A 26,600-nucleotide genomic window follows, 5' to 3' on the forward strand; every position below is an offset into this window, starting at 1 on the left:
ACTGTATCTGAGAGGGCCAATCTAATCTGTGCAAAACCCTGCAACTGGAAAAGAGTCATTGAGAGGATTTTTTGAAAGGAAAGAGGAGTTAGAGCCCAAAACCAAGACAGTGCTTGTTTCCTTCTCTTTGAGCTCTTCCACTGAAGGACAATTTATGGAAAAACAATCTATTTTGTTGGTGAACAGCAACCCCCACTCCAATGAACAGTCCCAACATGTCAAGTCCTCCCCTGGAATTCTTCTACGTGTCTCTCACCTGCCACAATTCTAATTAGATTATTATTGGCTCAATAGCCACCAACAAACCCAACAAATTAATACTTGAGCCATAAATCCAAAGTCTGGGCCACAACAACGAGACCCAACTGCTCTGCATCAAACCTGGACAATCACCTTGGTAATAAAGACAGAGTGCAAACACACGAGGAACTGCAGGAAAAATGCCATGTTCTCTTTCAAAGCACATTAAGACAAAGTTTCTTGTTTAACTCAACTTCACCATCAGGGAAAAAAAAAAAAAAAATCATGTACAAGTTATTGGAAAGGTAAAATAATTTCAAGTATCAATTGCAGTCGTTCAGGGCAGATAAATTATTAACACTATATATATATTTAATGGGAATATGGTACATCTATAAAACATGTCAGGTCATTATTAGTCTGCAATTCTAAAATGCATGTAGTTGAGGGAGTTAAATATAGATAATATGGAGGGTTTTTATTTATTGTTAAATATAAGGAGATGAAAACAAAACGAGGCAGCAGCAGAGTCAGAGCTGAAGCCTGAAATGAAACTGGTGCTAAGAGGAAAAAAGTTGTTCCAATCCAGCAGTTTGGACAGTTGGTAAGTGAAAAAACATATTTCAGACTAAGGGGATATTTAAGATTTTTAAAAATATCATCCCCAGTGCCAGGGAAAGGGCAGGATGAAATAAAAACAATCCCAGGGACAGCCAAGAGCCCTCTTTGCAGAGCTGAGAAAATGGACTGGCCAGACACAGACCCCACCTCAGCCTGGCAACAAACAATTCTGCACCTCTAAACTCTATTCATTCCATAACCAAACATGGGAGGAGACCAAACCCCCGGGAGATGGAAGTGGGAAAAGCAACAGTTACTGGAAAGTTGGCACAAGTTGGCTTTAAGGTCCCTTCCAACCCAAAGCATTCCAGGATTCCATGATTTAACTTACACAGAGGTCCCCAGCTGCCCTGGATACAACTGATCCAAAGGACCTGAGCATCTTCAGCCTCCCCTTTTTTGAGGGAAACATTTTTCACTTCCCTTGTTGATCTGTGTGAAGGCTCAAATTGCCCCTCTTGGCTAAGGTTTCCCCCCAAATCAGGACCATCGCTTTCAGAACACACCTGGTTTCACATGGCATGAATTTCTGATTCCCTGTCTTTTTTCATTCAAAGCAGTCTGGAAGTTCTAGAATTCAAGGGCATAAAAATCACATACACTTCCATAAATATATTCAATATCCACTTGCAGGTATATTAGATATAAACTTCAGGTTAATCAGAGAAGTAAATACATTCCAATAATCTGATAACAAAACAAAGCTCAAATCAGCTGGGAATATCCAACTTGTCTCCTGCTAATCCAAGAGTTTTGAACCTACTTGACCACGAGGCAAAAGCACAACAGTTGTTGATCTGCCACACAAAGATGCCACCAAGAAAATTCCTTCTCCTCATCAAATTCCAGAACTGCCACTGCTTAGGTTGAAGGAAAAGCAACCAGAAAAAATATGGGCTGTAGGAAATTTTAAACTGTATAATCCTGTAGGAAAGATATTTTACATCTTTTTTTACGTCCTTAAAAAAAAAAAAAAAAGGGAGGGGGGAAAACTTGAATTCTTCACAAGGGAATAAAGTAACAAATTCTATTAGCAAATGAATCCATCAGACTTTGTAATGCATTCATACACACATGTGTAGTTACTCCACCCTTGATTCAGCTGGAAGCTATCTGGAAAAACAAAGGTCCAGCTCACTTTGAGGACTGTAAATAAATACACTGAATATTCCTTTCTGGTGGCTCTGCATGTGCCATGGCAGGAGGATCTGGATGTGTCCCAGAGCCCTGAGAAAGGGTCAGATCCCTTTTCCAGATGGAATCCCTGCCCAGGTCATTATTTGCTGTAAATTTGACAACACCTCTGATATTGTGGTGAGACATTAAGGGGCAGAAAGGAGGGATTTTGGAGGTTGGAAAGTTCCACTTCCCTCGTGCCTCGGTTCAAATCAGCGACAGGAAAATGCTGCTCCTCTGCCTGCCTGGGACAAGCCCAGGATTTGAGGGTTTGGGGTGGTAAAACCTCCCAGATTGAGGCCCTGGTGATGGTTTGAGCTTAAGGACACTGTGATATCCTTGCATCCACAAACTGAGATTAGACTGAAGGGAATCACCTACACAGATGTTCAAAAATGTTTAACAAAATACCCCCAAAAAGCCAACCTAGAGCAGGACAGCACCATCAGGGTCTGCATGAGGCACTCAGACAGGGAGGTACCCCCAGCACGGCCCCAAAGCTGAAACAACAGGGGAAAAAATACAAATATTTCTCATTCTGCAGGTCCCAGCACCATTTGAAAGGCAAAAACCCTGCTTACAGACAAGATTAAGGCATTGCTTGTCCTTAGAAATAAACACCTAATTTAGAAGACTGGGACATTGGGACAGGCTTGATTCACACCATGACCTAAAATGACACTTGGATGAAGAGCTGCTTTCACCTGACTGACAACAAATCAAACCATTCCCCTGTTCACAATTAAGAAAAGTGGCATTTTTGTTCATTAATTCGGTGATAACCAAACATTTAGGTGTAAATGCTGTGAGATGTGAAAAGTTTGAGGAGTTCCACTCACAATTTTCACCACGGTAGTTTTCTGAAGAACACAGAAAGACTTTTAGGATCTCACCTTGTTTTCCCAAACTAAAACCAAAACAAACTGAACATTTTTCATGACTGTTGCTGTAACTTGACTAAAGGATCAAGGCTCTGAAAATTCAGTCATAAAAAGGCTTTAAAAAGCACAAAACTATCACCCCACACACTCAAAACCTTTTGAGGACACATCATAAACAGTTTGGGTGTTCTCCTATTTGCCAGTGCACATTCTGTAAATGCAACGATAATTTTCTAATTTACATGCAGGTTAGATGCATCTTGCTGTAATATTCTGTATTTTCCAAACACAAGGCAGGCAGAGGGAAGCCTGCTCTGGTTTTAATATTCTCCTGAATGAATATTGAACAGCTCCATTCCCCAAGACTGATGAGGAATATGGAGCTGCCAGGTTTATCAGCCCCAAAATCTGCTTTACTGGGAGTTATCACCTCTAACCCTGCTCTGTCCTTCCCAAACCTCAACTCTAATGCCTAATTAAAAACTCCAAGGAAGGGGAGGGAAGAAAACTCTGAACATTTCACTTAGTATTCCAAAAAAACCTGAAAGTATTTTCATTATAGAACCTGTAATTGTTACATAAAATACTGTAAAATAAAACATACCAGAACAAGAAACAAGAAAATTCGGATTGCTTAAAAATTAAAAGCTACAAAACGACTTGATTATTACCCCTTATGACCATTGTGATCAACTGATGATGCTGAGCACAAACTAACTGGTGTTAGTCCCAATTTAAACGGGTAAAAAGACCTATTATAATGTGATTTTTACACATCTATGCCTTTGTTTAACAAAGATTCTCATGGAATTTTCTTCCAACCTTTGGTTTTTTTTGTTGTTTAAAACATAAAGAGACACTTGGTTTACCGGTGTGTATTTTCCATGTCTCTCCAACTTACTTTCTTCTTCACACCTGTTGGTTCCTGCTACTTAATCCAACTCCAAAGATCCCTTTTGGATCCTCCCTGACACTGCCAAGAGCACAAAGAGCCCTGGCTGGCACTTTCCTGTTATGATTTAACCTGAGGGTGGGCTGATTAACCACAGGCAATCAGGATATTGCCATTCATCTTATTTGGACTAATATCTCTTACTTGGACTAACATTTCACAAATAAATGACATTTTGGTCGGTTTTTACTGAGTTTTCTCAACCAACCTCCCACTTTAACCCTAAGTTTAAAGAACAACTGATGGGGTTCTGTATTAATATTAAATGACCAGAACCACATTTTTTTTTTTGTGGCCAAAATGGCAAGGCTGGCCTGCATTTTATTAGCCTCCAATTTGCTCAGCAGTGTCCTCTGGAGCTGTGTGAGTGGCTCGTGTAGGCTCACAACCCCCCCCACATGGTCCTGATTACGCCCACCAGGCCGAGGCGCTCCCGGAGAACTTTCCCAGACACTTCCCTAATGGGATGTCACGTTAAATCTGACATCAGCAGGTAAAGCAACTCCAGCCTAATTACGGCATCTCCAAAAGGGGGCATTCTGGAACGATGGGCACAACATTTCTGATGGAATTATCGACGGTGGTGCCGCCCCAACCCACGGAGGAGTTTTTACACAGTCGGGATTCTTACGCAGCTTCCTTGGACATCCAGAGCTGTCAGCATCTTGGAAATACATGCCCCTCACTGCCACACTCTGGGAAACAATGCTTCATGACTAAGTCCTGGGAGACACCCTTAAAAGCCCCGAAATGCTGTCCTTGGGTAGGAACTTCCCCCAGGGAATCGATCGCGAGCGGACGAGACGCTCGTGTCGAAACGCTGGGCGCTGTTTAGGGGAACAAATGAGCGAAGAAAGGAGCGGATCTGAACATATGCCACTGCACTGAAGCTGCTAAAAGGGTCTGCTGGAAGGATATTTGCTTTCCAGGGAAGCTAACGTGCCACGAGAAGGGCCGGCGATGAAAGAGCCGCGCGGAGCGCGGAAATCCAAACATAGCGGCAGACACAATTATTTTACTAATTGCTAATGAATGCAGTCAAGTGGCTTCAAAAAGCCAAACTTCGCTCGGACTACTTCGGGTTTCGACCTCTGAGCGAGCAAACACGTTTCAAACCCGAGCCCACCACAACTGATTAGCGGCGCCAGCCAAGGCCGGCGCGGAGCTGCAGCTTTTCTTCCCCCCCTACCCCTCCATCCATCACATGGCCCCGAGGATAGTTAAATGAACCTTAAAATGGCTACAAACAGCTCAATGACTACACAGGCTCCTGCCAATTAGAAATAATTAGGCGGTGATTTTGGTGGGGAGGCTTTTTAAGTGCATCCATAACGATGCGGCGCCGCTGATTAAGCGCTCTCAGCCGGGCCCCGCGATAATTATGCCACTCTCACAAAGCCCCTCGCGCATCTCCGAGCTTCACCTCCCTGCATCTGAAAAAAAAAAAATCCACTTCATTACCTCCAGTAATTAATCCTCCATTAATTGCAGGAAAAGCCCAGTTTACCGGGCTTCGTTTCTAATTATCTTATAAATAGTTATGGCTCTAATTAATGTGTTCATTAGGCTGAATCTCTTTCTCAAAGCCACGCTCAGAGCAAAGGTTCCGCTTTTGAGAGAGGAAAGCCTAACTAGCCATAAGGTGAGGCCATTTTGGTTGTATTTGCTTTTATTTTAGTATATTCAACCTCCTAATTGGCATTTAAAATCTAATTTGGAGGAACTTCAAGAGGACTATACGGGAGAAAAATGGGAAAAGGGGTTGCTTGGTTTTTTTTCCCCGTTCTCCAATCAAGAAGCTCAGAGCTTTAACAGGCAAACTTTTAGCAAATCTTTTTGATATGGGCTGGGAACAGATTTGCAGTGCTGTGCCACAGATTAATTTGAATTCTATCACAATTCAGCTCATCCCTGCATGTTTTCACGGAGGAGAAGCAAAAACTAGAGAAGAAAAATAGGTACCTAAGAGTATATGAATAATTTAAAATAATAAAACCGTACCACTGCCCTTGCCTTCACTTCCAGGATATAAATCCACAGTACAGGATTACAACAAAAATTTAAATCATCATTTGAGCTGAGCATAATCCAAACCTTTCAATTCATTGAGAGATTTTCACTTCGCATTACTAGGAAATGATATGATCCAATGAAAGCTCAACTGGAGACTCTCCTAAAAGAATATTTATGGATAATCAACTCCAGATTGAAAGCATGTTTCACAGGATTTTGCAGCCTTGCATATAAATATTTGCACAAAACTTAAAAATTCTGTATTAAAAAAAAAATCTACAAGAATGCCACCAAAATATTTGAGTTATGCTTACAATTACGGTAGAGATGTTAAATTCCCATCTCCTAGATTTTAATTTACATGTACATTAAATTTAAATAAATCTCTCTCCAGTTATATAACGAGCAAACAAATACAAGTTCTCACATTCTTCCTAATGTGATCACATACTTAATATCAATTTTTTTTTTGCTCAGATAGTTCCTCAAACCCTATTTTAACAGCAAAAGGACAAAAACTCTGCATGTGCCTGAAATTATCCCCATTTTTTTTGGTAACCTTTTTTTCCTGTAACATCACACCTCAGTAAAATCTGGAACCACTGAAGTCAAGTGCAGCTTTGCCAAAGTTTGATGCCAATAAACCTGGATTAGGACCAGATGAAGCCTTATCAGCTCTACATGTTCTGGCTCTTGGATTTTTGGGAGCCTCAGTGCCTTCCCCTGGAAACTGGGACATCTTCCACCAGCCCAGGTTGCTCCAACCTGGCCTGGGACACTTCCAGGGATGGGGCAGCCACAGCTTCCCGGGAAATCCATTCCAGCCCCTCACAGGCAGGAATTTCTTCCCCATATCCCACCTAAACCCACTCTTTTTCTTCACTACATCCACCAAAATTCCTGGAATACATGGGATTGACAGCTCCTTCTTTCACAGGACAACTGTTTCTCTTGCTTGGGTTCTTTACATTCTGATGAGTCCCCCAGAAAAAAAAATACCATAAACTACTTTTTTGGCAGAAAACACAGGGTTTTTGCCAACATCTTGAACTGGTACTGCCTTATTAGAATAAAAAAGAATGTAAGATGGGAATAGAGGAAACAGTAAATATTTACTCCTAAGTTCTATTATTTTGATATATCAATAATACTGATAATAATATAAATATAATAATATATACATAAGTAAATAGTAGCTATGTGATAACTGTATTAATAATATTGATATATTAGTTGTGTGTTCATATTATGCATTATACATAATGCATTATCATAGATATTTTAATACACTTAATACATAAACTATATTATTATATAGCTTATAAATGATAATTTATATAGTTTATATAATTAATTATATATTATATATTAATTGATATAGTTTATAAGCTATAGTTTAAAAATATTGTTTATAAACTATATAAATTATAATATAGTTTATAAACTATAGTTTATAATATAGTTTATAAACTATATAAATTATAATATAGTTTATAAACTATATTATAAACTATATTATTATAATATAATAATAAACTATAATATAATAATATAGTAAACTATAATATAATAATATAATAATTATATTATAATATAGTTTATATATTAGTATCATATCAATAATATCAATAAATTGATGCTCATATTTTTATTTAACTCCTTCACTTCACTCTGATTTCCCTCTTTCACTCCTAGAAACCATCTCTGGGAAAGAGCAACCATTTACCCAGCAGAGAGTGAAGGTCTGAGACTCCCAAAGCATCCTAAGACATCTGCTCTACGTTGGTTTGCAGAGCTGCTCCAGAAACACGAGCTCTGCAGCAACAAACTAGATTCTATTTCATGGCCAGAGCTTTGGGAGCATTAAAAAAATTAAAGTTAAAATACATGATGGTTCAGAATGGAGAGATGTTGAAATCACAGCCAACCCTCCACTAAGGGATCATATTCGTGAGTGCCTTCCCCAAACACAAAAGTGAAGCATTAAAATAAACCAACCTGCACACCCCACCTTTTCCAAAGGGGAGAAATGAAAGGGTTTACAAAAACGAGCAGCTCTACTCCCAACACCTTCTGTGTCCAGCACACCTGGACTGCTCAGAGTCCCGGGTTCTGTGTAACTGGGCTCCAGCTCAGCCTAAATGAACTGCACTGACGCATTCAGGGCTTTTTTAGGGCTGGGCTTTGTCTCATCCCAGTGAAAGGCACCAAAGCCCCGTCACTGGCAGCTCTGTGCCCTCACTGGCAACTGCAGGGCCCTCGGCACTGCCTGGGCAAGTTTAATTTCCCCAAGTGGTCAATTAGGGCTGGGAATGTGCTCGTGGGGGGGGTTGGTGCTCCGGGACATCTCCAGTGCTTCACCTCCACGGCTTCCCGGGACAGCCACACACACAAACTGCTCGGTTCTGCTTGGGAAAACTCAACTACTGCACCTGAAAACTGGACTTGTGGAGACCACTGGTGATACAGGAACTCAACAGGAGCCCAAACAGAACTGCAGGTTTTGACACACTGGGGGAAAATAAACGTGGTTTGATGTTGCCAACCACAGACAAACTAAAGATCACGGGAGCAAACTCAGCAATCTGCATTTCACTTTACTTGAAGTTTCGTGGAAGAAATGCTACAATATCTTCATTAAATATATACTAATATAAATTAAATACATGTTCTAATGGACCAGAGGCTTCAAACTTTCCCACCAGTAAGAGGGACAAATATGTAACATTTACCCTGATTCCTTATAATCATGTACTGGGTCTATACAGCTGGTTGTACATGAATGTGTAATTTCTGCAGCAAGGACAGGAGAAAAAATCTCCTAAGGAGCAGATCAATACTCAAAAGGAACAGTAGCTCCAGTAGGTACAACCAGGCAAAACAAAAAAGCAATCCTAGAAGCAAGGAATGGCTTGGAATTTCCAAAGCATTATGCTGAATAAACAGCATTGATTGATTTCTGATTGGACTCCTGTCTGCTTCTCCTTGGAAAATTCCTGGATCCATTTCCAAAAGAGTTATTTTCAAAGTATTTTTTTTTAGATTCAGAGCTCTTTAACACTGTCTGTATGTGCCCAACCTTGTTCTTTGCAGTTGTCTGGTTAGTTCTTGTCTCTTCCAGCAGAGAAAGGGCCGTGTTTGTCCCAGTCCCTGTCCTGCTGCTGTCCCTCAGATTTCCCTTCCATCTCCTCCCCACCAGACAAACCAACTCACCCTGTGTGATGGCTGTGGGATGGTCAGTCCAGAAAACCTTCCCTCTGTTCCCTCAGCCTTCCCTTCTCCTGGAACATCACTGTGCTAACACTTACTGGACCTCTACTCTTACCTGGAACAGCTTTAATCAGTTTTAATCGACTTTAATCCAGACATCTGCATCAGTCTGAAATTCAGTCTTCCAATTTTACACAACTACACTGAGCCATTCCATCACAGCCTGTAAGTAAAGCTTGTATTTTCAATACAACTTAGCACAGATTATGTCTTGATCCAACAGTTTTCATCAGCTGATAAGCCAAGTTTTAATTTGGAAAGACTCTGACACATTACTACCCCACTAAAATAATGTGATGTATGGAGAAAAGAGAGATTAACTGAAGAGAGACCCACTTCAAGTAACACAAATACAAAAGCAGCCAGTGCTCATATCTTTAAAAAGTCTTAACATTACATTGTGTGATACTGACCCTTCACTAAAATACAACAGCAGTGGACAGGAAGATTTCAAAAAAGGAAATTTTCAAAGACCAAAGGAGAAGTCAGCGGGGTTCTCCTATGATTTATTTAATGGCCCCTTTCCCATTGCACTTGAGGACCCTGTTTTTAAATAGTACAAATTATAACTGCTAAACACAAAGAATTCTGCCAAGCTGTGAGGGCTGAACCTCAGTTAATTCTAGTTTACATTGCTGGGTAGTGGCAGCTTCACTCCACAAGCTGCTTCTCCAGCCCCAAACCGAGTCTACCCCAAAGCCACCCCAAAGGAGGAGGTCCCTGTCCCTGGACTGCAATAACTGCACACATTTCAATATTAAATTAATTAGGCTGGAAGAATGGTAAAAAAATGGGATGTAAATGTGTATCCACACACACACACAGGAGAAAAACCCTGTACACTGATCAAACAGCTGCTTCAGCAACAATCCAAAGGCAGCAGGGCTACAGGCACCTTATTTTACATCTAAAATTTCCTCTCCTTCACTATCTGTAGATGTACTTGGTGGGTTTGGGGCAGTTTTTAAGTTGAACTGCATTGAAGGTATTACAGAGCAGCAGTCTGGAGCCTAACACAAAGGAAAAAGCCAAAAACAGTTGGCAGACAATAAAGCAAACTTGCATTTTTAAAGGTAATTGTAGTGGGATACTCTGTAATCACAGGGTTGTAGGAAATCAAGGGATACAGGGTAACATTTGGGGGTTAATTCTATTTAAAGCTGGGTGACTCAGAAGATTTGTGCTATGAGTTCTGATGCAGAGTATTTTCTATATGATTATACATATATATCAATGATTAACTTGCAGAACAATCACAGTGAAAAACTCCAAAAAAATGAACCCAGCTCCATCCACCCGGGAATTACACGAGGGCTGAGCTTCCCCATCCCAGAGAAGCACAATATTCTAATAAGAAACTCTCCTAATCTTCAGCCAGCGATAATTTCCAGCTGATATTATTATTATTCTCATTTCCTTGAATAATATCCATACTCCAGGGCCATTTTCCTCCTCATATTCAATATCGTGCGTGCTCGGATGGAGATTCCTTTCCTCATATCCTGTCACGGTATCAATCACTGCCTCCTGTCCACTCAATCCCCGTTTGATTTATCAGCCACCAGCTCTCCGGACTCCATAACTCGACCCAAACCATTTTAGCGAGACAGTGACAAATCACACCCGGGATCACATCAACCTGTTCCACTTAGGAAAGTCGGGAAGGGGAGCTGTGACATCCCTGCACCGGCACCCCCTGCTCCCCCTCCTCCCCCAGCCTGATGTATATTAATGAGGAGCTGCTACTCGCCGTGCTCCCTTCCACATCAGCATCTAATATGATCAAATTAGGAAATGGGATGATTTATTAAATCCCGTGGAGCTCAGATATTCCTTCCCCTGCCCGTGTGGATGCAGAGAGGGAGCTGTTGCTTCCAATTTCTCCGCCCGGGCTGCGCCCGGCGCTTCGCGGGCGAATTATTGGCTTTAAAAAGATTGCGAGGAGGCGAAATGTTATTAAGCAAATGCTCAGTAAAACAAACTAAATCGGTTTTAAAATTCCTAATTTAATGTAAATCTCGCTTGTTTCGCCGAAATTCAGTTTGTGATCTTATTAAGTCGTATTTGCATCGTGCTGCCTCGCTGCAGGACAGCTCGGAATTTATGGCATTACCAGCGAGCCCCACTTTTTTGCACTCTAAAAAACTGCTTCTCAGACAAAATACTTACAAGTGCACAGGTTTCCCCCTCAAACAAAGCACCAACGTTGCCAAGAAGCCCCATTTTTATGATTCTAAAAGCTGCACCCCAAATAATAGAGATAAAAAATGCAGAAGTTTTCTCCTCTTCTCGAATAAAGTGCGAACACCACCACTGTTCTGACTACAGAAACTGCTTCCAAAACAAAATACTTATAAATGCACAGGTTTTCTTCTCAAATACAGCACAAAAGTTACCAGGAGGCCCCATTTTTTTTTTTTGACTCAAAAAAACACAAGTCAAATAAAATAGTTAAAAAGGCATAAGTTTCTTTATCTTCTCAAAGGCAGCACAAGCATTACCAGGAAGCCCCACTTTTTTGACTCTATGAGCTGCTTCTAAAATAAAATAGTTATAAATGCACAAGTTTTCTCCTCAAATAAAGAACAAAAAAACGGGTTAAGGTTACAAATGAAACCTATTTAAAATCTCTTTGAATGTGTCATTATAAAAATCCAACTGCCCCAATTAAAATCGGAAATATTTCAGTGTTTTGCACTGTTGGAGATGTGTAGATCATTCACTCAAATAAAACACCTGTTAAAGTTAAAAATCACTTTATTACTGAAGTTATTAAACAAAAATGCATTGCAGCCACACAGACTACTAAAAACACCTTTATTACCTTGAAAAACCAACTTAAATCCTAATTTGACAGGAGACTGTGGAGGGAAGAGATGTTACAGGATACAGATGATCTTCCCTTTCCTGCTGCATCTCAAATTGCTGCTCTCCCGTGGGGCAGGAGCTTTCCCTCTCTCCCTGGCAATGCAGAAGTTGGGGATCAACGGGAATATTCCAGTGGGTGCCACAGTCCTCACTACAGGAACTCAGGGTGCTGCCTGAGTTACTTTTATCGGTTTTTTACAAGTGCTTTTCCTCAGTATTTACCTGTAAAAGTCACATGAAAAGAAGTTGTCCCACCCCATGCAAAGAAAACAAGGAATTCCAGCCGGAATTTATGGAAGTTCCATTTCAGCACCACGAATTCCTACATTTGAGGACAAACTCTCTCTGCATTTAACATTTGAGTGGGTTTTCCTCGTCTGATTCCTTTTCAATTCGTTTCCACTTGTGGTACCCACAATCTCCACAGCTGAATTCCTTTATCCATAAGATCCATCTCCTTTCATTTCCCAGGACCTGCCACCACCTGACTTCCCTCACTCCACACCTGCCCCAGCTCAGACACAGGGGGAGGTGGGAAACACTCAATCCTTCATCATCTTTTCCCACCATTTTTATCCTTAGCTTGATTTTTTTATACCCCTCCATCACATTCCCTCTTTCCCCCACGACCCCTTTCCCAGCCTGGAGAATCCTGAAGTCCTGAGTGCTCTGTGGAAAGCTGCTCAGCCCTTGGACTGAGTGATTTCGAGGCAAAAAGGAGATTATTTGGCATTGCTGCCTCAACACCACAACCAGGGCAAACACAGGCCTGGAGAAGCAGCAAGGATTTCACTCTGCTCCAAAAAATCAGATTAATCCAGGGCTTCTCAGGGTAACATTGCAGCAGACTCAGGGAAAAAAATGACACTAAAGGGCTTAATGTGTCCTGTTGGGTTCAGTTCTAAGCTTTTAGACTCTCCTGGTATCATTTAGGGTGATATTAGAAATATTTTCACCGAAGAATCACGTTCTGTGCACAGGAAATGCATTTACAGGAACGTGCAGCTCCACCTCCGTGGCACTGCCAAGCTGGTATATTTTACACATAAAAGATTTTATACAAAATGTTTGTCATGTTTTCAGGTGCCCAATTTCCATCTATTACAAGGATGATTAAAATCATCAAACCCCTCGGAAAAGAGACCATTAGGCTATTGCTAATGAGAGCTGCAATTCACGTTATTACAATAAAACCCCTTTTTAAATCAGTTTCTCACATTTCCTGACGCTGACTGCGTGACAGGCTGAAAAACCTTCATTTTCACCTCATCCTTTGCACTTTCCAGTGGCTTAAAACTGATTTTCTCAGCAGAAAAGGTGGATATTCCCAGGAATATTTCTACAGGCAGCACAGCAGCTTATCTGGGTTGTCCAGCTCCGAAGCTGAGGATTCTCAGAGACACATCAGGCAGCTGAAATAACCAAATTCCTACTACAAAGGCACTGCAGCAGTAAGTGTTCAGGCAACTACTGTAATGAACAGCTGGGAAAAACTCAGGGCAGAATACCAATAAGAGGAAGGGGAATATTCTCATCTTTCAACATTTAGAGGCAACAATTCTACTGTTTGGTATATAAATATAGATAAATATAAATATATATATAAATAACAGGTTTAATGAATTCTTAGTGCAGAGACACAAAATTGCTTGGCAGAAGATTTGTAAATACACACCAAAACAGCTCTGACCTGCCTGATATACTCCATTAATTTCAAATCAATTGAAAATGCTAATGGCAATTCTGGGTCAACTTTAGCTACTAAACTTCCTAATTGAAAAATACACACACACAAATTGAGCTGCTTCCAATTAAAAAAAAGTAAAGCAGATTTCATAGCACAATTTGCAGCTTCTGAGCCTGATTTAAATATTGAAAACATGGTTATTATTGAAAACATTCATTTGTCACAAACTAATTTATGACAAAATTCAGCACTGTAGATATCTTTAAGTATTAATGAAAAACTGCTTAACCAAATACTCATCTTTTTCCAAGGGAAATACAGATGAGAAAATAAGTTTATTCTGATCTTGGGAATAATATCAGAAATAATAGAAACCAGTAACAGAAAAAAAAAAAAAACCACAAGGAATTTTCAGATAATTCCATGAAACCAAGTGACTTCATTCATGATTTTTTTGCACTTGGTTAGATGAAAAATAAGTAACTTCTCTCCAAATTGTTTCCCCAGTGTAGCTGAAAGATTTATTGTGTGAAAAGCACTCCAGGGGGATTTCAAACCAGGGAGAGTTTCAAGGGACATGGAGATCACAGGAACACCCACACCCATTATTTCTGGTGTATTCCAAGCTCAATAATCAGGAGATTTTAAATTCATGTTGGTACAGTGGAAACACTACTTTTTTTATTCCTAAGGAAGAGCCTTACCTCCTGGTTCTACTTTTGGACCTGGATCTTTGGGACCTGTAGGATTTGCCCCTGCCCCTGGAGCGGCTGCGCTTCCTCCTGGAGCCGTAGGAAGAGCTGCTGCTGGACCTGTGTCTGCGCCTGCAACACAACCAGGCTGTGCCCTCAGTAATTAAATAATCAGTGTTAATTTATCCCACCTGAGCTGGGGAGTGCCCTCCTGAGTTCAATCAGGGGTCACAGGGGTGTCTTCCTTTGCCCCTCCCACCCAGCTTCCTTTATTCAAAGAATGAATTCTTATACAAAGAGGAGAAAAGTAAAAGAAGAAATACTAAATTACACCAACCAACCCCAAAACTGGGAATGGGGACATCTTTCTTAAGTCTTAATCTCGAGATTTCCTCTCATCTCCCTAATAATTAACTAAGCAACAATTAAAATACTAATGAGAACCTCCATATTTTTGACCTTTATGCTTGATTAGTGTTAAAATATAACACCACAGAAACCCTTCTGTAATTTCAGGGTGTGCTCAGTGAGATCTGTGATTATCCAGCACAAGGGAAAGGGGCTGCAGGAGCTGGAAAATGGGAAGAGATGTACCTGCTGAAGAACAGGTAATTCACCTGGAAAAGGAATGGAACTTTCCTGCTGGATGAGGAAGGGGAACCTTAGAAACTGCTGCTTTTCACTCCCGAGGGTCAGGGGTGAATCCAGCAGGAGCCAGCGTGGAAAACTGCCAGGAGCAAATGTCCCACACTAAGGGCACAGCCAAGGCTCCAGCCAGATCCCAAAAACAGACCCTTTGGTCTTTCCTGGATGCAGTTTCAGTCACTGGGCCCCGTCCAGCCCCTGATGCCCCCCGGAGCTCTGGTGCATCTGGGAGATGGCCATGCCTGCCTGCACTAATGGGATTCCCAGCTCATGGATCAGCACAGGCCTGGGATGGCAGCCCAGGGATGGCAGCCCTTGGCATCCCACCGTGTGCCCTCAGGGGGTGCAGAGGCTGAGCAGGAGCACAGGGGTGCAGATAAACAACTGAGGTACCCCTCCCAAGCAGCCAACTCATCCCTCTTCCACCAGCTCCAGGAAGGACTGCCAGGAGCAGTTCCCAGTATACTCCCAGGGCAGACACAAGGAGGGTTTTCCAGCTCCACTTACTAATAAATTGACCACAAGTCAAGCTGAGGCAACCAGGATGAGACCACGGAGATGCTCCAAGGGTTGGAGCCCCTCTGGAGCCAGGCTGGGAGAGCTGGGAATGCTCATCTGGAGAAGAGAAGGCTCCAGGGAGACCTGAGAGCCCCTTGCAGGGCCTAAAGGGGCTCCAGGAGAGCTGGAGAGGGACTGGGGACAAGGGATGGAGGGACAGGACACAGGGAATGGCTTCCCACTGCCAGAGGGCAGGGAGAGATGGGATAGTGGGATGGAATTCTCCCCTGGGAGGGTGGGCAGGCCCTGGCACAGGCTGCCCAGAGCAGCTGTGGTTGCCCCATCCCTGGGAGTGCCCAAGGCCAGGTTGGACAGGGCTTGGAGCACCCTGGGCTGGTGGAAGCTGTCCCTGCTGGAAGAAGAAAGGAAGTTATTTTACCTGGCTGGCTTTTACCCGTTTTAACGAGGAAGTTCCCCTGGGATCTCCAAATCCCCTGCTTCACCACTCCTGCAGGGGGAAGGTGGGTGGGTGGTTTTTCTGGTCGTGGGGGCGGGTTTGCTTTTGAACTTTGCTCAAAAGGAAAACATTTCACCAAGAATCACATAAAACCCGGATCAAACTGCCAAAATGAGCCCCGAGGAACCCCCCCCAACACACACCTCTTCTCGTAGTGCGACCAGGACTGCAGATCCCGGGAGCGCGACCGGGACCTGGATTTCCTGCCCGATTTCTTCCGGCTGTAGGTCCTGCTGTCCGAGGAGCTGCTGGAGGAGGAGCGCCTGCGGTGCTTCTTCTTCCTCCTGCTCCTGCCCTCCTCCTCCGTGTCCGAGGAGCGGCGCCCCATCTTCCACCTGCAGAACAACCGGCACGGCCGCCAGGGCAGCTGGGGCTGCGTCGCTTGGGCTCTCACATGTTTATATATAAATATACCCAAACACAGCTCCCTCAGCCCCTCCTGGTGCTCCAGACCCTGCCCCAGCTCCCTTCCCTTCCCTGAGCCTCCAGTTTCCAGCACAGACGGCCCAAACTGGCTCATTTTCCCCATCCAAACTTGCCCTCTCCTCGCGCTTTCTGCCCCCGATGCGGCAGCTCCTGATCCACAGGGAGAGGCTGGGAACAGCACAGAGGGGGAATTCACCACCCAGGAGGACTGAAACTCCTCCTAAGGGCTATCAGAGCCCTGGAGCCAGGGTGAGGAAGCTGCAGCAAGAATGAGTCAGGAGGCAAAGGGACATCCTCCTGGAAGACACCAAATCCTGGACTTGGCACGGACCTCAAGAATTCCCATATTTTCCCCAACAGCTCAATGCAAAATACAAGACAATCCCTTAAGCACCTGGATTTGCTTTGGTGTTCACGAGAGTTCACCCACTGCCACAATAAACAGCAGCTCCATAAACTCATTCCTACAGAGCCAAATCCCTGTGGATCCCAGACGGCTCCCTGGCACACCACTCGGAGCTATCAGCCTACAAATCAGCCATTCCCGAGCTTTGCTGCTGCAAATCCCCCTATTTATTTACTTCACTTCTCAACAGATTCTGCTTCCAGGGCTTCAGAGCTTGGTCCCTTCAGCCAGCAATTTCCATAAAGCAGTTTTTAAATACTCAGATTAAACCTGCAAATCTCCATCCACCTAAACCAGCAAAATTTTAGGACTCCTCCTAAGCTGCTGTGCAAGAGAATTACTTCCTTAAGTTATTTTTACCATCTTACTGAAGTTATTCCACACAGGTTTTGGCAAAGAGAGGCAGGGCTTTAGAGACTATTTGATCTCATTTAAGGAACTGCGACTTTAATTGACAATCCCACCGAGGAATGTCAATTTATAATCAACACACCGTCTTGTGCAGTCAATTTTTTTCCCCTTGTAATAAAAGGTTTCCAGAGCTCCAAGGCACTAACAGTTATTGAAGTGTAAAATAAAGCCCTTCCAAGGATACACTGGTAGAACAACCTGCAAATGAACGTGAACCTGAAGCTCCAAATGAGCAGAACTGCCTGGAAAATGAAAATACAACCCAGAGATTTCGAGTTAAAGGTTCACAGATCACAGGGAGATCAATAAAAGGTAGACCTGAGAAACAAAGGGTATAAAAGACATTTCTGATGTGGATCATTATGAGCCCCAACTATATCATATTTCATATATATATATATATATATTAATCTGGCCCTGTTGAATCTGATGGGAAATTGATGGAAAATACACTGCAATATCCCAGTCAGAACTGGACTCGACGCTCCCGGAGCTCTTTTCCCACCTGAACGGCTGCGGAGCGTGGGAATGAGCCCCGAGGGGACACCACAGGACAACCGGGGAACAGCACAGAACTGCGCTCAGACCCCACACCGAGCCGCGGGCCCGGCAGCACCTCCGGAACTCCCGGATTTCCCCCACATTTTCCACGTAAAACACGCGCCAGTGCCTTTAACACCGGGGCGTGCGTGGGTGCCCACGGGAGCTCACCCCGCGGCTCCCGCGGAGACAAATCCCCCCGGATCGCGGATCCCGGGATAGCCCCGTGGATCCCGGGATAGCCTCGTGGATGCCGGGATAGCCCCGCGGATCCCGGGATAGCCCGTGGATCCCGGGACAGCCTCGTGGATCCCGGGACAGCCTCGTGGATCCCGGACCTCCCCGTGGATCCCGGGACAGCCCCGTGGATCCCGGACAGCCCCGTGGATCCGGATTCCGTGGATCCGACCTCCGTGGATCCTGGGACAGCCTCGTGGATCCTGGCTCTCCCCGCGGATCCCGGGATAGCCCCGTGGCTCGGGGGCCATGGGGTTTACCCCGCACCGGAGGCCGCGCGGCGCCGGGAGCGGCCGCAGGGCCCCCTTAGCCCCCGCAGCAGGGCCCCTCGCCGCCGCGCCGAGCCGTGCCCGCCCCGTTATCCCCGCTGTACCCCCCGTTATCCCGGTTATCCCGGTTATCCCGGTTATCCCGCTCTCCCGGTACCTCCACGGCCCCGCTCCGAGCCCAGCGCCTTCCGGGCCGCCGGGCAGGCAGCGCCAATCCACCGCCGAGCGCGCCCAGCCCGCCGCAGCGAGCGCCGAGACATCGATCGCTGCCCTGTGAACGCCCACGCGGGACGGGGGGGGACACGGGAAGGGGACGCGGGAGGGGTCCCGCTGCCCACGGGGGATGCAGAGCACACCGAGAGCTGCCTGCAGAGCGCACAGCGCGGTGATGACCACTGTGGCACACTGCCTGGCACGCCGCGGGTGACGGGCAGGAGGGCAGCGTGGGTGATCCCCGGTGGGGGTCCCGATCCCGGGGTGGGGGTCTCGGAGCCCGCGGGGTGCAGAGCCCACGGAGAGCTGTCTGCAGTGGACACAGCGCGGTGATAACCGCGACAACCCACGGGCACGGCGCGGGGGACGGGCAGGACGGAAACGTGGGTGGTCCCGAGTGGGGGTCCCGCTGCCCACGGAGGGATTCAGAGCCCACCGGGCACAGCCCCGTGGGCGAAGGGCAGCGCTCCCCGTGGGCACCGCGGGACGGAGCGCCCCGGACACGGGTGGGCACGGACCGAGCCCGACCCGCGGGTCCTGGCTGAGCCTCGGCCAGGAACGGCGAGAAACGCAACGAAACGATTGAATCCTTGGCTTAATTCCGCCTTCTCCCGAATTCGGTCGGTTCAGACGCGAGCTCCCGAGCGCGCGATCCGTGCCGCGGGAATGGTGGAATGCTGCGTGGGATCAACGAAAGCTCCGGCCGGAGGGGCCGGGCAGGGTCACACACCCGGGCCCCCGGTACCCGATCCCCCCGGGATCGACAGTGCCACGCGGGAGCGGGGCTCGGGAACCGGGAGCGCGCGGACCGGGAATCGCTGCGTGTCGCGTGGAACCGGGGCTGGCCACGCTCTAATTCCACCCCCGGTGCCCAACCTGCCCCCGTAAATAAACGCCCCGTTCCGTGAAGTCATCGCCCCAAAGGTCAACGAAAAATCGATACCCAGGCAAGAGTTAAACAATTCTGAATAATTTATTAGAATTTAGCGGAGGTGCAGGAGAGGCGAGTTCCGTCAACAGAAGCGCTCCGTGACGGGCTTCGAAAAACAAAGGGAGACAATATTAGCGATAAATAGCGGAATTGGCCCGAACCCGATGCCTCGGTGCGCGCCCGCTCCTGGCGCGGCCGCGTTTGTCCCCGCCAATTATCCACGCGTTAATTTGGGGGGGTTTGGGCGCCCACGGACGAACTTTCGCGGCTCCCGCGGGGCCGGTCCCACGGAAGCTCCCGATGGCTGTTGCCCGCGGGATGGAGGACGCGGGGCTGACCCGACCCCGCGGGGCGGTGCGGGATGGAGGATGCGGGGCTGACCCGACCCCGCGGGGCGGTGCGCGGAGCTTGCGCGGCCCCCGCCGCCCCCCCCGCCGTGCCGGTGGCCACTCCCCCGCCGCCCCGGCCCCGCTCTTCGCCGCGCTCGCCCGGGACCTCGCGCACGGTCCCGCTCCTAATTAAATTAATTAGGGCGCAGCGCGCGGCGGGCGGGCGGTGCCGTGGCCGCGGTGCCCCGCGGCGGGCGGGCGGCCGGCGAGGACGGGGAGGAAGGAAGGGAGGAAGGAAGGGGTCCATTCAGAGCTCCGAGGGGAGGTAATTCGCCGGGAACAAGGGGCCGGCTTTGCAAAGTATAAATAGTGCCACTTCAATCGCGGCGTCGCTATCAGACCCCGGGAGCCCTGCACGTCGGGCGGCACGGCCCGGCACGGCCCGGCTCGGCACGGCCCGGGGCGCCGCCGCCTCCCCCCCCGCGCCGTGGATGCCCGCCCGGGGAGCCGGGGCAGCGCGCCCCTGAGCCATGGAGGAGCTCACGGCGTTCGTCTCCAAGTCGTTTGATCCCAAAGCCAAGGAGAAGAAGGAGCTCATCACCTACCGCGAGGTGCTGGAGAGCGGGCCCCTGCGCGGCCCGCGGGAGCCCGGCGGGGCGGCGGCGGAGCCGGGCCGGGAGGACACGGGCAGCCCCGCGGCGCGGCCGGCCGGGCGGACCCCGCCGAGGGAACCCGACGCCGCCGCCGAGAGAGCGGCCGAGGCGGCCACCCCCAAGCTCAGCGACGGTAACGGCGGCACCGCGGGACCCCCCTGCTCCCCTTCCCCTTGCCCTGCTTCCCCCGGCGGGGTCGGTGCGCGGGGGGCTGGCGGGGAGGCTGCGCCCGGCGGGGATGGGCGGCTGCCCGGGCTTCGCCGGCCGCGGGGGATCCTTGGCCGGCCTCGAAGTTTTTAGATTAAAATACTGCAACACAGATTTAACTTGCTCGGAACGCGATCTTGTTCCCGCTCGGCACCCCACGGGAAGCCAACGAAATCCCGGCCCCGCGGGCCGGGGCCGCGCAGACACGCGTGGGGCCGGGCCGCGCTGCCCGCGCTCAGCCCCGCTCCGCGCCCCGGGGCTCCCCGCGGAACCGCGGCCCTACCGCGGGGCCGGTCCCGGGGCGATGCTCGGGGCCGGTCCCGGGGCCGCCCCCATTTATTAATGAGCTCTCGGGCGCTGCGGGGAAGCGGCCGGGCCCGTCCCCGGGGCTGCGGGGACTCGCGGGTCGCTGCCGCCCTTTTGTTCGGACCGGCGGAGCGCCCGGAGCATCCCCGGAGCGGGTGCCTGGAATAAGGGAAGCGGTGCGGCGGGGCCGGGGGAGCGCGGCCGGAGCGGGGCCGGGCCGGGCGGCCCCCGCGGGGCGGTGCGGGGGTCGCTGCGGGGGCTCCGCGCTCCGGCCCGGGGCGCGTCTCCGGCAGAGAAGGACCCAAGGAAAAGCGGCTCCCGGCGGGGCGCGGAGGGGCCGCGGCGGCCGGCGGAGGCTCCCGGGACCTGTTGCAGCGCATCCCGCGGGGGTCGGCGGGGAGGGCTCGGTGCGGACCCCGCTCCCCCCGCCCGCGTTCCCGCAGCCGGCGGCGGGGCCCGCAACGGCGGCGGCGGAGGCGGCCTAGCGCGGCCCGGGCGGGCAGGCCCCGCTCCGGCTGTCCCGGCCCCGGGGGGCTCCCGCCGCATCCCCCCGGGCAGCGGCGGGTGCGGGATGAGCCCCCGGACCGCGCGGTGCCCGTCCCGCAGCCCCGCCGGTCTGACCGCTGTGTCGTGCCCAGTGTCCCCAGAGCTGAAGGAGCGCAAGGAGGATGCGAAAGCGATGGAAGACGAAGGGCAGACGAAAATCAAGCAGAGGAGGAGCCGGACGAATTTCACCCTGGAGCAGCTGAACGAACTGGAAAGGCTTTTCGACGAAACCCACTACCCGGACGCGTTCATGCGGGAGGAGCTGAGCCAGCGGCTGGGGCTCTCCGAGGCCAGGGTGCAGGTAGCGGGGTTGCGGGGGTCCGTCCCGCGTGGGTGCGTGTGCTCGGGGGAAAGGGCCAGCTCGGGAAGAGCCGGGGACATGATGGGGAAGAGCCTCATCCTTCTGCCAGGGCGAGGAGACAGCTCCCGGCCCCAGCTTCACCCAGCAAACCTGGAAACCGGCTCCCAGGGTTTTGCCTCCCCGGGATTTGTCTCCTGGCGTGTCCCCATCCCTTCGTTCCGCCGCGGTTTTTCGCAGCTCCGCGTTTATTCCATCCCTGCCTCGGCAGCAGCTCGGTGGCTCTGTGCCGGTGTGGGCTGTGGTCCCTCTCCTTCCCTGCTCGAGACTCATCCGCGGACACACAGATTCACTTCAGAGATGTTTCTAATTCATAAATTGAATTAGGAACCCTTAAGTGAAAAAAATTATATATATATAAATAGATGTATCTATCTTCACGTAGTTCTTAAATTTTGAGGGAAGAGGCACAAAAATTGAGCGAGGTGCTTTGTTCGGGTTTGTGAAATACAAAAAGTCTGGGATAAACCCGGGTTGTTTTAAGATTTCTCCCTCCCCGAGAAGCCGCGGCTTCCTTGGATTTAACCTGCGCTTTTCACCCTCCCAAAGTTTTCCAAAATGGGTTCCCAGGCTGGTTTCTGCGAGTTTTGTCAGGATGAGCAGAAGAGCAGGGAAGAAGGAGATTCCCCAAATGAGAACAAATGTAGTTGCTCCGGTGTATTTCCGTTCTGATAATAAAAAGAAGAGAAAATGATGGTCATTATGTGTATGAACACATGGAGCAGTTTTAGGCCCCGAACATCTGCAGCTGGTAGAAAGTATCTCTGTAACAGATACTCCCCCTCAATCTTTGTGCTCGCAGGCACCATCTGCACCCAACTATGCGCTCAATCCTTGGGGGGTTTCCCTGCATCGTGTAAGATTATAAGGACAGAGGCAGAGCCAGCACGGGGAACCGAAAAACTCCAAATGAGCAGCTTTTGTCAGAGCCTGAACCACAAAATATAAAAATAAAAAATAAAAGTATCATTTCCTTTCTCCTCCCCCCCTTTTCGCTCCCCCCCCCTTTTTTTTATTTTTATTTTTATTTTTCTTTTTTATTTGGTTGACGGGTTTTGTTTGGGTTGGTTTGTTTGTGGTTTTTAAATTTATTTTTTATTTCCGTCCACGAAATCTTAACAAAACCAAAGCAAAAAGTTGTTGGCTGTGGAAAATGGAGCAGGGAGGTGCTCGACAAAGGAGGCGGCGGCGGCGCATAATCCGCGCTCCCATGATGCCAAATCGCAGGGTGCATAATAACTTTTGGAGATTTACATAGATTAAACCCATTCCCTAGAAATCCTGCCGGAAAAAAAAAAAAAAAGGCGCTTTGCAATAATATTTTGCCTCGTATCTGCGCTAATTTGTAAATTAGGGAATGTGCGTTTCGTCGGGAAGCTGTTGGGCAGATTTTCCTTGGCTGGAGTAAATGACAGGGCGGGGGAAATTCCCGTTTATATCCGGCTCTTCGAGTAAGACCTCAAAAAATGCAATTTTTATCTTGGTTTTTTTTTATTATTCTGGCCGTGGGGAAAGGATTCCTCGGTGGATGTGGCTGCCAGGATGCAGCGCAGAGCTCGGGGTTAAAACAGCGATGTTTTAAGAAGCGCTTTGCTCTCCCCACTTCCCTCCCTCCGTTCTCTGAGCGAGCAGAACTTTAGCCTGGAAATTTATTTTAACGATTTCATTTCCAATATTAAAAGTATCTGCTTGTCTAACGGGCAGCGTTTTCTGTGCAAGCAAATTAGATTATCATGATAATGAGATAATTATTCAGCTTCTGTGCTACACTCCAGTGAACAGAGAAATTCGAAACTTCTTTGTAGCGAAGCTTTTAGGATCGTAATTACCCCCCTCAAAAACAGGAAAAAGAAAAAAATGCAAAAGGGGGTAAAGGGGGAAAAAGTCATTAAACTCTTCGGTGCTGAGTTTTTCTGGGAGATAAAGCTAATTAATTTATTTATTAATGAGCACGAGCTTCTCAGGCCCATTAGCGCCCGTTAGTATTGGATATCAGGGGGCAATTTGGGTCTTCGGGGACCTCGGTTTGGAAAGAGGAACCCGGGGCTTGGGAAATCACGTCCCCGGAGCGCGCACTGGCGATTTTCGTGCTGTTTTAACTCTTTGCATTTTTGCCTTTCGGAGCTCGGGAGCGGGGGCTGCCCGGGCTGGGGGAGCCCACCCGCGTGTCTTTGTCGGCGGGATGGCGCGATATTTTGGTTGTTATTAGTAGTAGTGGTATTGTTGGCGGGTTTATCTTCGGTCTGGAGCTCCGTGGCAGCGCCGCCGTGACCCCCGTGTGCCCCCTCCCCGCAGGTCTGGTTCCAGAACCGACGAGCCAAATGCCGAAAGCAAGAAAACCAACTGCACAAAGGTACCGGGGAGGGGATGGGGGGCGGCGTGGGGTGGGCCACACGCGGTGCGAGGAGGTGTGTGGGTGTGGGGGGGGTGTCTCTCCGGTGCTGACCCTGCCCTGCCCTCCCCCAGGGGTGCTCATCGGTGCCGCCACGCAGTTCGAAGCCTGCCGGGTGGCCCCGTATGTGAACGTGGGTGCGCTGAGGATGCCCTTCCAGCAGGCAAGCGATGGGCGGGTGGGGCGGGGAGGAAGGGGGAGGGCGAGGCGGCCGCTCGGGGGTCGCCGCCACGCCGCCCTGCGCTGTCCCCGCAGGTTCAGGCGCAGCTGCAGCTGGACAGCGCCGTGGCCCACGCGCATCACCACCTGCACCCGCACCTCGCCCACGCTCCCTACATGATGTTCCCGGCCCCCCCCTTCGGGCTCCCGCTCGCCACCCTCGCCGAGTCCGCCTCCGCCGCCTCCGTGGTGGCCGCGGCCGCCGCCGCCAAGACCACCAGCAAGAACTCCAGCATCGCAGACCTCCGCCTGAAGGCCAAGAAACACGCCGCTGCCCTGGGGCTGTGACCGCCCCGCGCCGCTTTTTTAAAAGGAGAGGGGGGAGAAAAAAGGAAGAAAAAAAATAAAATTATTAAAAAAAAAAAAGGGAAAACAAAACAAAACAAAAAAAAAAGGGGGAAGAAGAGAAAAGAGAAACGGACGGGAGATATATAGTTATTTAAGGAATTAGAGGAACTCGACGCGCAGCTGGGAAGTTCACAGGTTTTGAAACTGACCTTTTTCTGCGAAGTTCACTTTAATACAAGAAATTTGATAAGAGAGGCGGGCCTCCCTTCACGTTGCATCAGATACTTGAGTTTAACAACCACGTCTGGAATAGCGACAAAAAAAAAAAAAAAGGGAAAAAAAAAAAAAAGAAGAGAGACGATGAAGAGAAAAAAAAAAAAAAAAAAAAAAAAAGACAGTGATTTCTCTGCGAATTTCTAATGGGAAACTGTCCGGGATACTTCCTCCAGCAGCATTCCGGGTTGCATGTATTTGTATTTCATTGATGGAGTCCTTTGATTCACTTGCACTTCACCCTCATCTTTAGTAGAAAAAAAAACAAGACAACCACAGAACCAAACAAACAAACGTGGCTGGGTTCTTTCTCCTTTAATCCTGGAGGGAAGCAGGCAGAGAAAGGGAGATCAAGCACTACCTTTTCCACTCTTAAATCTTTGTTGGTCGTTTGCTGTCCCACCTCTGAAATAAAAGGGAGCGGAAAGCATCAGGAGAGCGGAGTGTGCCTCCCTTTGCCGGGTCTCTCCTGTCCTGAGGGCAAAAACAAATGAGGAAAAAAAAAAAAAAAGAAAAAGGAAAAAAAAGAGTATTTAATTCCCAACCACCACTTGACACCACGGCAAATTCCAATAAGAGGTACTGGGTACATGTAAAATATGTTGATACACACGAACAAAGTTTATTTTGGCTATAACTTGTGAATTGATAGTTGACTGTCAAACATTTACATTTTATCTCATAAAGGTGTATCTATTCACGTAATCTTGTGATTTTTTTTTGTTATTATTATTATTATTATTTGAGAGACGTATAGCTATTTAACCTGGGGCACCCTGCAGTCGGTGATTGTTATCCCAGATTTTGCCATCAGACCCTCAAGCTTATTGCCAAGACAGAGGGAAAGCTCTTCTACGTGAACTTTGGTATGGACGGGCTTTGTATCTATTTGTTCTCCATGAAAACAAAATTATTTATATTGACCATATTTTTTCTAGTGTATTTTAAGTTATTTAAAAAAGAAAATGAAAAAAAAAAAAGTAAGCAAGATGCTGTTATCTCATTGCATTTGTTGTCAGTACAATATATTTTGTTTCACTCAGGTTTGCTTCACCTTTTTTAATCCATTTTCGACGTCACGAATTTCAATAAGTGCCAAGTAATGAATTTAAGACACTTTGCGACCTATAGACTGAAGGGGGGACGGTTTGGGGGACGGTTTCACCTCCCTCCTGGTACTGTCGATGTCCAACCATCGGTGATGTTCTTTCTTTTCTGTGTTTACACCCTTCTGTAGAGCTCGCACGTTTCTTTCCGCTCCGTAGATATCGCGACACGCCGATAGCGCTCAGCACGACGAGGAAGCGCATCTCTTTTTTTTTTTTTTTTTTTTTTTTTTTTTTTTTTTTTTTTAAACCACTTTATCTGAGTTTTTCCTGAGTTTCGGCTGCACAAGCCCCGGGGCGCGGCGTTCGCGGTGGCGTTTCTGTTGCAGCCAAAGCGGCCGGTGGAAGCTCTATAGCAATTGTGTCTTTACAAGTTCTGTCAGGTTCCCTCAGGTAATAAAATCGAGGAAAGTGGAACGGCTCGGAATGT

At 48.0% G+C, this 26,600-nt stretch overlaps 2 protein-coding genes across 2 annotated transcripts in view; one reads left to right on the forward strand and one right to left on the reverse strand.

Moving 5' to 3' along the window:
* The window catches only part of RSRC1 (arginine and serine rich coiled-coil 1), a 92,591-nt gene extending 73,115 nt beyond the window's left edge, over nt 1-19,476 (reverse strand). Inside the window, exons 1-4 of the mRNA XM_050308443.1 lie at nt 19,439-19,476; nt 18,507-18,872; nt 16,204-16,395; nt 14,413-14,532 (exon numbers count right to left, since the gene is read on the reverse strand). Of these exons, the coding sequence (XP_050164400.1) occupies nt 14,413-14,532; nt 16,204-16,395; nt 18,507-18,872; nt 19,439-19,476 (716 nt within the window). The remainder of the gene's footprint in view (nt 1-14,412; nt 14,533-16,203; nt 16,396-18,506; nt 18,873-19,438) is intronic.
* Nucleotides 19,477-20,352: 876 nt separating this feature from the next.
* Nucleotides 20,353-24,791, forward strand: SHOX2 (short stature homeobox 2). Its single transcript, XM_050308740.1, has 5 exons — nt 20,353-20,608; nt 21,627-21,835; nt 24,188-24,245; nt 24,359-24,447; nt 24,540-24,791. Exons 1-5 carry the CDS (start codon nt 20,353-20,355, stop codon nt 24,789-24,791), a joined length of 864 nt encoding a protein of 287 aa, XP_050164697.1.
* The last annotated feature ends 1,809 nt before the right edge of the window (nt 24,792-26,600 follow it).

Source organism: Myiozetetes cayanensis, unplaced genomic scaffold (genome assembly GCF_022539395.1).
Source record: "Myiozetetes cayanensis isolate MyiCay16 unplaced genomic scaffold, myiCay2020 scf13, whole genome shotgun sequence".
Classification (NCBI taxonomy): domain Eukaryota; kingdom Metazoa; phylum Chordata; class Aves; order Passeriformes; family Tyrannidae; genus Myiozetetes; species Myiozetetes cayanensis.

Coding starts and splice junctions, on each gene's coding strand:
- SHOX2 (XM_050308740.1), top strand. CDS start 20,353: ATGGAGGAGCTCACGGCGTTCGTCTCCAAGTCGTTTGATCCCAAAGCC. Junction 20,609..21,626: donor CACCCCCAAGCTCAGCGACG/GTAACGGCGGCA, acceptor TGTCGTGCCCAG/TGTCCCCAGAGCTGAAGGAG. Junction 24,246..24,358: donor AGAAAACCAACTGCACAAAG/GTACCGGGGAGG, acceptor GCCCTCCCCCAG/GGGTGCTCATCGGTGCCGCC.